Source organism: Melanostigma gelatinosum (assembly GCF_949748355.1).
Source record: "Melanostigma gelatinosum genome assembly, chromosome: 2".
NCBI lineage: Eukaryota > Metazoa > Chordata > Actinopteri > Perciformes > Zoarcidae > Melanostigma > Melanostigma gelatinosum.
In genome coordinates this window covers 9,899,331-9,912,412 of record NC_136635.1, presented here as the reverse complement: position 1 = coordinate 9,912,412, position 13,082 = coordinate 9,899,331, and the positions used below count along the sequence as shown (strand labels likewise).

The 13,082-nt window shown below is 43.5% G+C and overlaps 1 protein-coding gene across 1 annotated transcript in view; it reads right to left on the bottom strand.

The window, feature by feature from the left end:
* kif26ba (kinesin family member 26Ba) overlaps positions 1-13,082 on the bottom strand; it is a gene marked incomplete at both ends in the record, with an annotated part of 87,495 nt that overhangs the window by 52,885 nt on the left and 21,528 nt on the right. Inside the window, one exon of the mRNA XM_079292521.1 lies at positions 4,963-5,658. Coding sequence (XP_079148647.1) covers positions 4,963-5,658 — 696 coding nt within the window. The remainder of the gene's footprint in view (positions 1-4,962; positions 5,659-13,082) is intronic.

The following is a 13,082-nucleotide window of genomic DNA, read 5'->3' as shown; positions in this document are numbered from 1 at the left end:
CAGGCCCGCCTTGTCCCAGTCTGCCTGACCACACAGTGGGGCGCCGGTTGCACAGTCCAGACCTGTTTGTGCTCTTGACACAATTAAAATACAGCGTCTTCTTGTCTGCCTTGTGTAATGTCAGAGTCTCCGGGCACGTCGTAGCGAGCAGGGGGCCGGTGAGTTCCCCTAGCCCCGTGCTCAGGGGGATATCAGGGAACGGGTCTGCAGGGTCCGGCTCAACTCCTCGGCTGTAGTCCATGAGGAGGCTCCTCTCCTTCCAGTTCAGCCTCTGCCTCCACAGCTCCAGGAGCCTCCTCGCCACCCGGACAGACTGCAGACCCAGTAGAGAGCCCAGGGCCGGGGCATCGCTCAGCGTCGGCCCCACTGCATCCACCAGCTGCTGCAGGCACAGGGCTCGTGACCTCAGCAGCGCCCCCGTCAGGCCAGGGGTGACGCTGCTGCTGATGTCCAGCTTGGCCCTGTGAATCAAAGGTTCTCTCAGCAACCAGTACAGAGAGTTAGACTGTGGGCACCTCTTCCGAGTAAAAAGGGCCCAAGACTTAAAAACACCCTGATAAAACGGAGGCAACCCACTTAACTTTAAAATACTAGAATCAATTAAAAACAGAGCAGTATCCAGCCCCAGGTTATTTGCACGCCTGAGGATGCAGCTGGCCACATCTCGCCACACTAAACCTTCCGGACTTGTGAGGTATTTCTGTAAAAACTGGAGTCTAAAAGTGGCCGTCCGGCTGGCTAGGTGGACGAGGCCCTGTCCCCCCTCCTCTCTGGCTAAAAACAGCACCCCCTGTGGCACCCAGTGTAGACCCTCCCAAAACAAATCCACCATTTTCCTCTGTATGTCGGCTAAAAAACCTGAGGGAGGGTCTAGGCAGGTTAGTCGGTGCCACAGTTGGGATGCTATGAGATTGTTTACCACCAGTACCCTACCTTTAAAAGACATCTGAGGGAGCAGCCACTTCCACCTGGAAAGTTTCCCCTCAATCTTTTCTGTGACGCCCTCCCAGTTCTTCTGGACCATGTTCTCTTGCCCAAGATGTATCCCCAGGTATATAAAACCGTCCTTCCTCCACACAAGGCTCTGGGGGAGAACTGGGAGGCCGCCACGCCATTCACCGACAGCGAGGGCCTCGCTTTTCCTCCAGTTCACCCTCGCTGCCGATGTCCTGCTAAAAACCCCCACAATGTTCGTTAAAAGGTCTGCATCCCTCTGGTCCTTAATAAAAACAACAATATCATCAGCATACGCAGATAAAATCATGTTCTTACTAAAACCAGGTAAAACCAGCCCCTGCAAGCTAGAGCGTATCTTGATGAGGAGGGGCTCCAGGGAGAGTGCATAGAGCATCCCGGACAGGGCACAACCCTGCCGGACCCCTCTACCCACTCTAAAAGGAGCACACAGACTGCCGTTTATCTTCAGCACACACTCAACCTCATTGTACAACACCTTGATCTTAGCTATGAAGCCAGCGCTGAACCCAAACTTCCCCATAACTGTCCAGAGGAAGCTGTGTTCAACACGGTCAAAAGCCTTTTCCTGATCTAGAGACATCAGACCAGTGTCGACACCCAAAGAGCTGGAGACCTCCAAAACGTCCCGAATGAGGTAGACAAACTCCCCCAACAAAAGCACAAAGAACAAAACTAAACTAAAGTGAACACCAACCACTAAACCACATTAAATTAATCATACATAACTAAGGGGGAAAAAAAATTACCGTAAAAAACCTCTCACTCAGCGACTCACTCACACACGCTCACTCCCGAGAGAGAGAGAGAGAGAGAGAGAGAGAGAGAGAGAGAGAGAGAGAGAGAGAGAGAGAGAGAGAGAGAGAGAGAGAGAGAGAGAGAGAGAGAGAGAGAGAGACTACCTCAAGAATTTATCATGAATTTATTTGAAAATGTTTGTAGCCCCTAGTCTCACTGATCCCAGTAAGCTACCTGGCAGATTCACACCCAGTCTGTTATAATCAGTCTTCCTTGTTCTGACTGATTCAGCATTTTCCATGTGGGACCGAAAAGAAAAGTCCTAATAAATATAAAATGTGGACCTCTTAGATTGCTGACCCAGCAAGATCTTAATGTCGGCTACACTGGCAGAGAGGTTGCTTCTGGTCTCTGCTTACCTCTACGTCCTCCTCTCTGTCTTTTGTTGTGCTACCTGTGAAAAGAGTTTCAACTTAGACCCTATACTAATGTTCCCTGCTGTTGTTTCTCTTTGGCTTTGCTGAAGAGCTTGAATATGTTGGAAGAGATTTGTCGTCTGCCATTAGAAGACCCTCTGAACGCTCCACTGATGCTCCAACATGAACAGCAGTCTTTGATGTTTTGTGCTGTACAACAAGAAAGCAGTGGTAAAGCAACAATATCCAATTCTCTTGCAAAAAAAACAAATAAAGTGTAGCGGTTTGCTGGTCATCTCAGCAATGTGTCTAGTTACCCTGATGTTTTAAAACGTCTCTTATTCTCTCTTATTCTAAACCCATCTCTCTAAACTTCTCTTCATCCTCTCTATCTTTCTCTCTGTTTCTGCTTTCATCTTTTTTGCATCTTTTGATAATCTCTCTGCTCAGCTCCTCCCCCTTCTCTTCCTCTCTCATGGGTGAGTCTAAACAAGGGTGATTTATTATCGTGCTCAGTTTCTCCTTTCCTGCTGAAACACCATTACTGTCAAAGTCTCAGCACAAACACTCAGACTTGCTAACATTTTACACCTCCCAGCACAGGTGACTGACTCAAATACAGACCACAGAAATACGAGTCCACAAGTAAATACACTCACACAGTCGCACAAATGATGTCCTATGTCTAGTGGATAGTCTAGTGTACCCTATGCTAAAGGAGATAAAAAAGGAAGCATTAAGGCACCTTTCCTTAGCATTTAGAGAATTTAACCAACATCCTATCATGGCTGCCACTTACATCCTTCCTGGTCATTTCACTCAGATAGGAACCTTTCTAAGCAAAAAAGACAATTCGACAACAGTCATAGTCACACACTCAAATATTCTAAAACATGTATGAATCTAAACAACAAAACAAATACATGCTGAGGAAAAACAGGAAGTGTGAGACATTATTTCTGTTTTCTTTCTTGCTAGATAACTGTGTTAAGTCATCTAAACAATGTGATATTATGAAAAGCAATATCAAAGGAAACATGAAAAAAATCAACACACTCATGACTGTTGCTGACCAACAACATGAGGCCATTCAACAATCTTGGAAGAGAAAAAAAATCATATAAACAAAAAGAAGTAGAATCATTCTTAAAATCTGAAAGAGCATTTCTCTTTTGCCAAATTTAAATTGATTCGATAATTCACACTGTCAATCCTACAAAGACAGACCAGAATACATGAAGGCTCTTCTGCTTAATTTATTCCTGACCAGTCGGACAAGATAATGAATTCAAGAGATTGTAGAAAGTCATTTCCACCTACGACTCCATGTCTCTGCATCGGACTCAAGTCAGGCACTGGATACAAATATTAAGAGGGACAGGGAAACAGTATTGGGGGGGGTATGAAACAAAGTGGAGAAATAATAGGGGAGAGAAAAATAAGGAATAAGGTGTGTGTGTGTGTGTGTGTGTGTGTGTGTGTGTGTGTGTGTGTGTGTGTGTGTGTGTGTGTGTGTGTGTGTGTGTGTGTGTGTGTGTGCGCGTGCGTGAGAGAGTGAATGAGAGCGAAAGAGTGAAGGGGTACTGGGGGTGTGTGACATAGAGTCCCCAGAGTTCTAATTATCACTGTATGAATTATTACATCTGTAGAACACATTCATACACACATGTTAACACATACACACGCTTACACCTCTGGATCTCCCCTGCAGTCTCAGCTCTCCTGCCTCCCTCCGTACACCTCGAGACCACACATCACCCGAGGCTTTTGTCCCTCCTACCATCTTCCTCTCTTGTCTGCTCATGATCCCTCTCTTCCTGTCTTCTACAAAAACCTCTTCTTTTATCTCCATTATCTCCATTTTCATTTTCAATTTTGTGCCGTTTGCGTCGCCTTGACTCAATACTTTGTGTCCTACCTTGCTGCAGTTGAAGAGGATATTTAGCTTCCCCCTCGATACCAGATGGTTATCAAATCCAAGAATTCTAAGTTGATTATCGTGTCCTCATGGGGAGGTCTTATGGGGGAAAACAAACTTCACAAGGTCTCTTAGCAGTTTTAGATTTTAATTGATTCCTGCCAGCTACAAAGGAAAGACTTTTCTTCAGTTTGTCGCTTCAATGAGCACTTCAACTGTTGGGGAGGAATATATGTTTAAAGCGCTACAGACTGTCTGTCATCTGTCAGTCCCTGCTAGTCTACAGGAGACTAGAATAGAAGATAGGAGCCTGCATGTTTATGTTGAACACATTATCTCAGAAGTCAGGTATTGTCAGTGGTTGATAGCTAACAAGGTCACATTACAGAAGGCAGTTACACCTACAAGCCGAAACATGGAAATGTTGTTCCTGACCTGCCTTAATGCCGTCAGACTCAAAAGATAAATTAATCTGCACGCTGGTAGCCTGTTACCATTTGTTGTAATCATATAAGACCCGAATTCATTTATTCAGTTTCCATGGTAATATTTGCAATGTCCTCTTGGGAGAAGTAGTTATACAGATTTTATGTGTGTCACACACACACACGCACACACACGCACACACACACACACGCACGCACGCACACACACACACACCCACACACACACACACACACCCACACACACACAGTCCTTTTGGGGACATTACATTGACGACCATACATTTTCTAAAGTTTACCCGAACCATAACCGCTACCAGCCTAATTATATCCTCAACCCTTACCTTAACCTGAAGCTAAACCTAACCTTAACCCTTACTCTAGTCCTAAAAAGACCTAAAATATTATCATTTACATTAACCCCCCCCCCCCGACACACGCACACGTACACACACCTCTATAGGTAGCTTACCTGGTACGGATAGAGTGTAACTCCTCCATTAGTTCGGTTCAGGTGCTGATGGGCCTGCAGAGCTGTTGTACTCAGTACTGCTCCACTTCCGTTACCACTGTTATTGCCAGGGCTGTTTACTCTCGTCACTGGTTGGGCAACAGCTTTGCCTGAACTGGGGGATCCATTCCTTCTGTCCACCCCACCTCCAAGCCCCAGGGAACTGGGCTTGGATCCCGATCTGTGCCCTGGGCCTTGAGGTTGTGGGTTTGTGGGAGCACAGCTGGACGTTTGTCCCATGGAGGGACTCCCATGGCTGGGGTTGGATGGTCCGTGGCTCGGGCTGGGCGTTGGGGTCTGGCTGGGACTTGGGGAAGGTGACTGGGAGGACGAGTGTGAAGCGGCAGCAACAGCTGAAGAAGAAGAGGAAGGAAGAAAATCAGGAATCCACTCCCGTGAACCAGGACCTCCTGGTGCTCCAGATGCTCCCATTGGACCCGGTCCTTGAGATCCATATCGTCCAATGAGGGCCGGCGGCGAAGAGGGGGGAGACAAATCCCACTGGTCAAGAGTGAGGACCATTCGCACGGCTTCCTGTTTGAGCTGCGTGAGGTGGGTGGCGCAGACGTCACAGCGACTGTCACGTTCGTTCCACGCCCGCCAAGAACTGTTGGGCACCTGAAGCTTATCATGAAGGAGGAGAGAGAAGGAGGGATCCTGAAAAGAGAGAAACAGAAAGCCAAGATTTATACTGATGTCTGGAGGATTGAATGAGAATAATATGAAGCAAGAGCAGCATGTTTTGAGCTGCACTGGAGAATGTATCTAAAGAAAATTGAGAGGAGAGGAGAGGAGAGGAGAGGAGAGGAGAGGAGAAGAGAGGAGAAATGATAGGCATGTTGAACAAATCATGACTATGAATATTTATAGAAAATCCAAGAAACAGCCTTATAGCCTTGGGGAAGATGTGTAGAGAGACACACACACACCCAGAGAAGGACATGCAAAAGCAAGTCCACACATAAAAATGCACACACACACATGCACTCTCTCTCTCTCTCTCTCTCTCTCTCTCTCTCTCTCTCTCTCTGCATTTTTCTACAGTACAGCCTGATATTGTGTGGGATAAGTGCATGATGTGACTTTGCATCTTTTAATCATCTGTAAAAAATCATGGTGCAATAAATACTGACAATATAAAAGCTCAAACAGAAGTCATTTTTCATTCAAGAAAAAATAATTATTGCTTGATCTTCAATTTCTAGCCAAATTAAATTTAGTTCCCATAAAATGGCAATAGAAACTACTTTAATGAGAATTTAAAAAAAAAGATCATAAATGTTTTTGAAGAAGATTACCAACCCTGCCTTCAAAAAGATAATTTAATTGTATGAACATTTTTTTAGTAGTCTTTTAGTTGAGTTTATTTATTTTTACTCACAACCGATCATAATGATTTCTCAATAACCTGCATGTCCTCTTCTAAAATCATATTCATAAAATCACTCTTTTATCATAACTCTAAAGAAAGCCAGCCTTTGTATTTCAAAATGATGCAAGTATGGGCTTCGCCCCAAAACGACTTGGTCCTGATTCAGATAACTGTTAATAAGCTGCACTTTTTGCAGGTTTAAGCATAAGACCTTGTTGCTCTGACAATAGTTTCAGATGAATTTCCTGGTCTGGAAAAAAACAAAAGATCTGAGTGCCACAGAAATAGGACCCCTTATATGCACAACTGTCCAAAGTAATGGACTGTAGAGGCTGCCCAAAGCGTAAGATCATGTGTAAGTGGTTTGTAGTATTATAAGATTGGTCACAGTGTGCAGAAAGTGCCAACTTTTCTGGTGCATTGCTTTTCTTCATCAAGATGTCATGGTCAATTCATTTAAGGCTCAAACAGCTCCCAAACACTCCCACGACTACAGTTGTTCCACTTTCACCACCTTCACATATGTGCTGCTACCGGAATGGACTCTTGACACAACAGTCAATATGAAGCTGCAGTGAGTATGCACATATGTGAATGTGGGAGGCTGTTTTAATTCTGGCAAATTCACCTTTTCTGGTGAGTACAGACTGCCAGGCTTGCTGCTTCCCATGAATGGCCAAATATCAACATTCAAAAAAGTTATTTTTTAAAAGTGTGACACAAACCACAAATGCAATCTTCTTTTTCATTTGGATAAAATATCGAAACAGAAAAAAAGAATAACAAAAAAGAAGTACATGTATAATTCTCTCTCTTTTGTCCCCTTATGTTGGTCCACTGTGTTTCCCTCTGTCTCTCTGTCAGTGCTTGGCTGGTGAAGTTGTGTGTATGCGTGTGTGTGAGCAATCACTGTGCTTTCTTGTGTGCGGAAATTTGTCCCAATTAGTTTGCGCTGTTATCTGTGCCTGTACGCATGAATGCATGTGCGTGTACAGGTATGTGTTATGTGTGGACGTGGGCCTGTGTTTTTCCAGACTAATTGGAGCCACTCGCACGGAGCAAAGCTGCTCTAAACCTCCTGCCACGACTCTCTGGTCTAAATATCAAAGTTAACAAGCAAAACACACGAACACACCCTGATACACATCTGTGTCTAAAGCTCATTTGACCCCCTTGAAAATATTTTCTCAGTTTTTTCCACAAGGCATGAAGCACTTTATTTGACAAAAAGTCATTGAAAAGAAATAGTTTTTCCTTATAAAAGTCTGACTTTACTTTACTCGAGGCCCTTTAGATTCATCGTGGGATTTAAATGACATTGTGGGCTAATTGTCAGTGTAGGTGTAGCATTAACGTATTATCAGCGAGCGTGTGTCTGCTTATGAACTCTATCTCATCAAACCCTCTGTGGTAGCTCACTTGATAACTGTAATTATCTTCCTGCGTTCAACCAGCCTACCTCTTCTGCAACACTAAGGCCAGGTATCTGTGTAGGCCCTCGCTCCTTTCTGCACAAGTGATAGATACAGCAAACTGAGTGTATGGTTACATATAAAAATAATTTCATGCTATTTTAACTTGGGTTAGACAGTAAAGACAGTCTCCACAAGAATAAAAAGTGTCACTTTTTTTGTTACTTTATGTTATTCTGTGAACAATCCTCCATACAGATGACATAAAATCGTTTTCTGAAACAGCTTTCTCTTGACTGGCCGCTATTACCAAGCGCTTCTGCGTCTCAAAAACAGAGCCATTACGATCACCATCTTCTCAAAAACAGTGAGCCTAGAAAATATTCCACCTTTACAGCTGCATTTTCAATTTGATGAATTGAACAACAACAAAAAAAGACAACAGTTAAACCGTTAACATATGATGTGTCAGAATAATAGCATAAAAACAACAGCCAATTACACATGTCCATCCCTACTAGTAAATGCATTTCTCTAACCAGTTGTTCAACATACTGAGGCTTTTATTCGAAACAGTGCATTGTGCCAGGGAAGAGGTTGTGCATGTGCAGTATTAATCAAAGTGATGGGAAGGCACTCTTTGTTTCGTGAAGCTTAATCAATACATGAGTTATGAAGCATGTGTATGCGCGTCCGATCAATAGGCATGTGATGGACGCGAGTTATCTCTCAGCAGATTTAGATAATCAGACATGAAGATAGAGAGACAGATGATTGCCAGGGAAGACAGAAAAACAGAGGGACCTGTGGGTATAATTGACTGAACAGGCAGCTTTCTTGCCAACATACATCCCATCACCTGTTTCCATGGTTTTATATGATTAACTGATTCTTTGACCTCTTCTACAGCTTCACCACTATTGCAAAAAACATTTTAATGTTCTCCCAGAAGTCTACCGAACTGTAGATCTAGATTCATGTGGGTGTGTGGTCAGCCTCCTTGGTGGCCCAAATGCTCATGATGTAATGAGAGCCTGTGAGAGAAAGAGAGTGAATATAGTATGTGTCTGCCACACACATAAGCCTCTATCAATAACTAGGCTTTTAGCTTCCCTCAATCAATACACCGTCTGTATGTGTCCACACAAAGCAATATTTCATTTAATAGTAAAGCCTCTCAATGAGAGGGCTGCCTGCTAGGCTATGTCAACAAACCACAAAACCACAAGATACACACACACACACAAACACACACACACACGCAAGGCAGGAGCTCAAACCTTGGCGAGCAACTGAGTGGTTTGTGTGTGTGTGTGTGTGTGTGTGTGTGTGTTTATGGATGAAGGCTACCTTGTTACTCAGGCAAACTAAGTAGCACAACGAATAGAATGTGGTTTTTAAACATACACACAAGCGAGCATATACAAACACACATATTGCTGGCTGGCATGAGACCCCGCACACACACACACTTCAGGCTACATAACAAGCTAACAGTGTGTGTGTGTGTGTGTGTGTGTGTGTCTCTCTCTCTCTCTCTCTCTCACTCACACACACACACACATTTTTGCTGAGTGACACGCATTACAGGAGGCAGACTGGAGGAAAGAGAGCTGAAGTAGAGGCAGATTTAAAATGCAGACTATTTATCGATGCATTTATTCAATATTCCCCTGTATGTTCAATAATTGTGCTTAGCCAAGGGGTCATGACACATTTTCTGCTGGTTACAATAATTGTGTCTTTTAACACTAAGGGAGGGAGCCGCAATGATAACACCAGTGATAAAGACGACAGAAACAGCTTGCAGTGCTCTAAAGGAGTTCTTTGTGTGCGATTAAAATGTTCCCTCTGGAAAGAGTCCGTTTCTCTTCATTTCTGAAGCTGACACTAAAAGCTTTCATGTAGATGGCAGAAAATTGCTCTAATAGGGAACTTTATTGTAGCTGCACTAAAAGTACATCATGTCATGTCGTATACCAGTGGCCACTTATGGAATCGGAGAGATAATTCTCCATAAAATAGGGAGATGAGCGCTGCAACATGTGCACTCCAATGCACTCGCAGACTCGTGAGCCCAACAGGTCTGTGTGTAAAGGTTTAAAGGGAAGCAGTGGGTTTCGTCGTATTGTGGTAATAAATATGGAACACAGTTGAAACACAAAGAGGACAAGTGTATTGTGTTATAGAAGGGTTAGAGATTTTTATTTGATGGATGATTTTACTGTAAGAATCCAGTGTTAGTGTTGTTTTCTTTAGCAACATTTAATGAAGAGTGATGTAAAATGTGTTTCAGACAGATACAATAACCTACTATGAGTAAATTGTGAATCCTCTAATGAATGCCAAATAGTAGTCCTGATTTTCCTGTTTGGAAGGAATTGGAAAAGTCAGATTATTCCGAAACAACTGTATAAAAAGGAACATTTAATCTCTCCTGGCTTCTTATACCCCACTATATATCCCTGTCACACACACTGAATCACACATGCACAGCAGACAGGCTGCCAAAGAGCAATTAAGTGGACATGGTGTACGGTCCTTGAGATGAGGGCCTTGTTGTTCTAAATTAGCTGAGATTTGGGGAGCAGCCAAGCTGCCTGATTGAAATGAAGAGGAAAAGGAGAGCTGTGTTTTGAACAGGTTTTGAAGAAGAGAGAGAGTGTGGGAAGAGAGATGGGGTTTTTGCTGATACTGGGTAAAGGTAAATATAGCCAACACACACACACACACACACGCACACACACACACACACACATACTCTCTTTCGCTCTGTGCCCTCATTTTGACCCTATTTCGGTATTTCTCTTCCCACTAATGCTCCATTTTTGTTATTTCCAGCCCATCTTTCAGTAGAACAGTAAAGCTTTAAGTGTGTTTACATTACCCTGGTCCAAACACACACACACACACACACACACACACACACACACACATCTATCCATGTTTATCAGACCTGACTCTCAGTGAGGGGCTCTTGGATGTAGCTGCCATGCACAGGACGACGACAGGGAGGAACATTAGTGATGCAGAGAGGTGACACAAACAGGTGAGTTTAATGTAGAAATCTAATTAGAAGCTATTTCCCAAGTCTTACAGTATCAGATTTACAACATAATCATTAGTATTTTTACACAGTTTGATAAGATTGTGGTTTGATAGGAATGCGTCATTGTGAACCTTTATATTTCCTGCTCTCTCTTTTTTCATCGCATCTAACCGTCTCTTCCAGACGTCTCTTCACCTCTGAGTGCATCAGTATTCTGTGAGTGACTCAATCAGTCTCAGCACCGCAGACAGTGTGTGTGTGTGTGCGTGTGCGTGTGTGAGAGAGAGACAGCGAGAGAGAGAGAGAGAGAGAGAGATTAATTTCCTCCTACAAGGGCAGACAAATGCCTCAGTTCTACTGTGCAAGGATGAAGTGAATGACAGAGAAAAAGAAGGCAGAGAAACCAAGACAACGTCCAAGCTGACTGATCAGTGACCTCAGCATCTCTTAGGTCGGACAGAAGGATGCTATTACTGTGATTTGACAAGAAAAGACTGCTTCCATTGTCCATTACTGTTGTTTCTGTGTTTGAGCGTGCATGTGTGTCAGCACACTGGAGGTAAAGGGTTCCGAAAAATGGGCTGTCAAACACGACAAGACACATCCCTTTCATACACACACACACACACACACACACACACATACACGCAAATAGGCAAAGTACGTTCTTCGTCAGTTATAGCCAGAATGACACTGGTTTATTTGCAAGCGGGTGTGTGTGGGTGTGTGTGTGTATGTGTGTATGTGTGTGTGTAATCAGTTCCAGATGAGTGGCTGAGGAAGGTAAACCTTTTCTCCTCCCCCCCCATACTCATTTACCTCCTCTCATCTCTCTCCTCATTCATTTCACCACAACTCGCTCCTGAGCACACTCTGTAGTAAGCAAACACACACGTATTTCTCGGCAGGTCTGGGATCAGTGAATTCATGCGGAAGAGATGCAGGCGGTCTCTTGCACCTGCTCTGAGAGGACACACACCCACACAGTAGAAGGCAGAAGTGACAGAAAACGACGAAGAATGAAAAAATGGAAACCAACTGAAAGACACTGTGAAATAAATACGATAAATTGCGATTGTGTTGGTGACTCATGATCATGCACATTGGTCTCATGATGGAGAATGATGGTGTGCAATGATGATGGGGGTGTGTGTGTGTGCGTGTGTGTGTGCGTGGCTGCGTGTGTGAGAATGATTGAGTCTGATGTCTGTGCAGGAGCAAGGTCAATAACACAGAGGTTATAAATGACATCACACATACCAAACACATGGATGTGCACACATGTGGGACAAATGTTACACTGACAGAGGTCATGCACAGGTCTCTCTCAATATCTCTCCCAAAACACACGGTGTCTGTCACTGTCGCTCTCTTTTGGTGTTTCTGTCTCACTCTCTTATATATTAGGTGCTTGTCATGCACCCATGTCCAGCTACTACATTAAAGTGTGTAATATACTGGACCAAACGTGATTCTGTCAGCTCGAGGCGTCAACAGACAACTGGTTGAAATTGCACGAATGACAAAAACTTCTGACAACCTGCCCATTACATTTTAGAGTCTTTTAATATCTTATGTGTGAATTGATAACAAAAGTGAAGAAGCATCTTGTTTATAAATGAAGAAGACGTTATTCAGGTAATAGAGCTTTAAGAGCAGCCAGCCTTTTCCACATTTGATTTACTGCGGCTCTTGCAGTCAAACTGTCATCAGCAAGGGAGACATAATTCACCGCAACACCCAAGCTTTGATTTACTAACCACCACTGCAGCCACGGGCTTATTGTCAGGAGGACATGTGCACAGTTGCAATTTCATATTCAAATCCCCACATCTATTTCAACCATTTTTTTCCATTATAAATAAACTCTACGTGAGAAAGAATATCAAAAACATCCATGACTAAAAGTCTAAAATGTACCACAGTTAGTTCATATAAAAGAATACTATGTGATGTATTGAATCCCTGTTTTGCTTGAAGTTACCGTGTTTAACAACAGGAGCCAACAGTGAATGATATCGGCCATAAATGATTCACAATAAAACAATGAATCTGTGATCATATTGACCCTAGAAATCTTGATTAAAGCACGACCACATCATGTAGCCTCAATCATAAAAGTGTGACCGTGTTGAAATGAAAGGAGAGAGACAGACAGAAAAGGAAGGAGAGTCAGAGCGAAAGCAAGGAGGGACAAAGTGAAGGAGAGGGATTGTGTGGATGAATAGAAGAAAGGAAGCATAGCTGA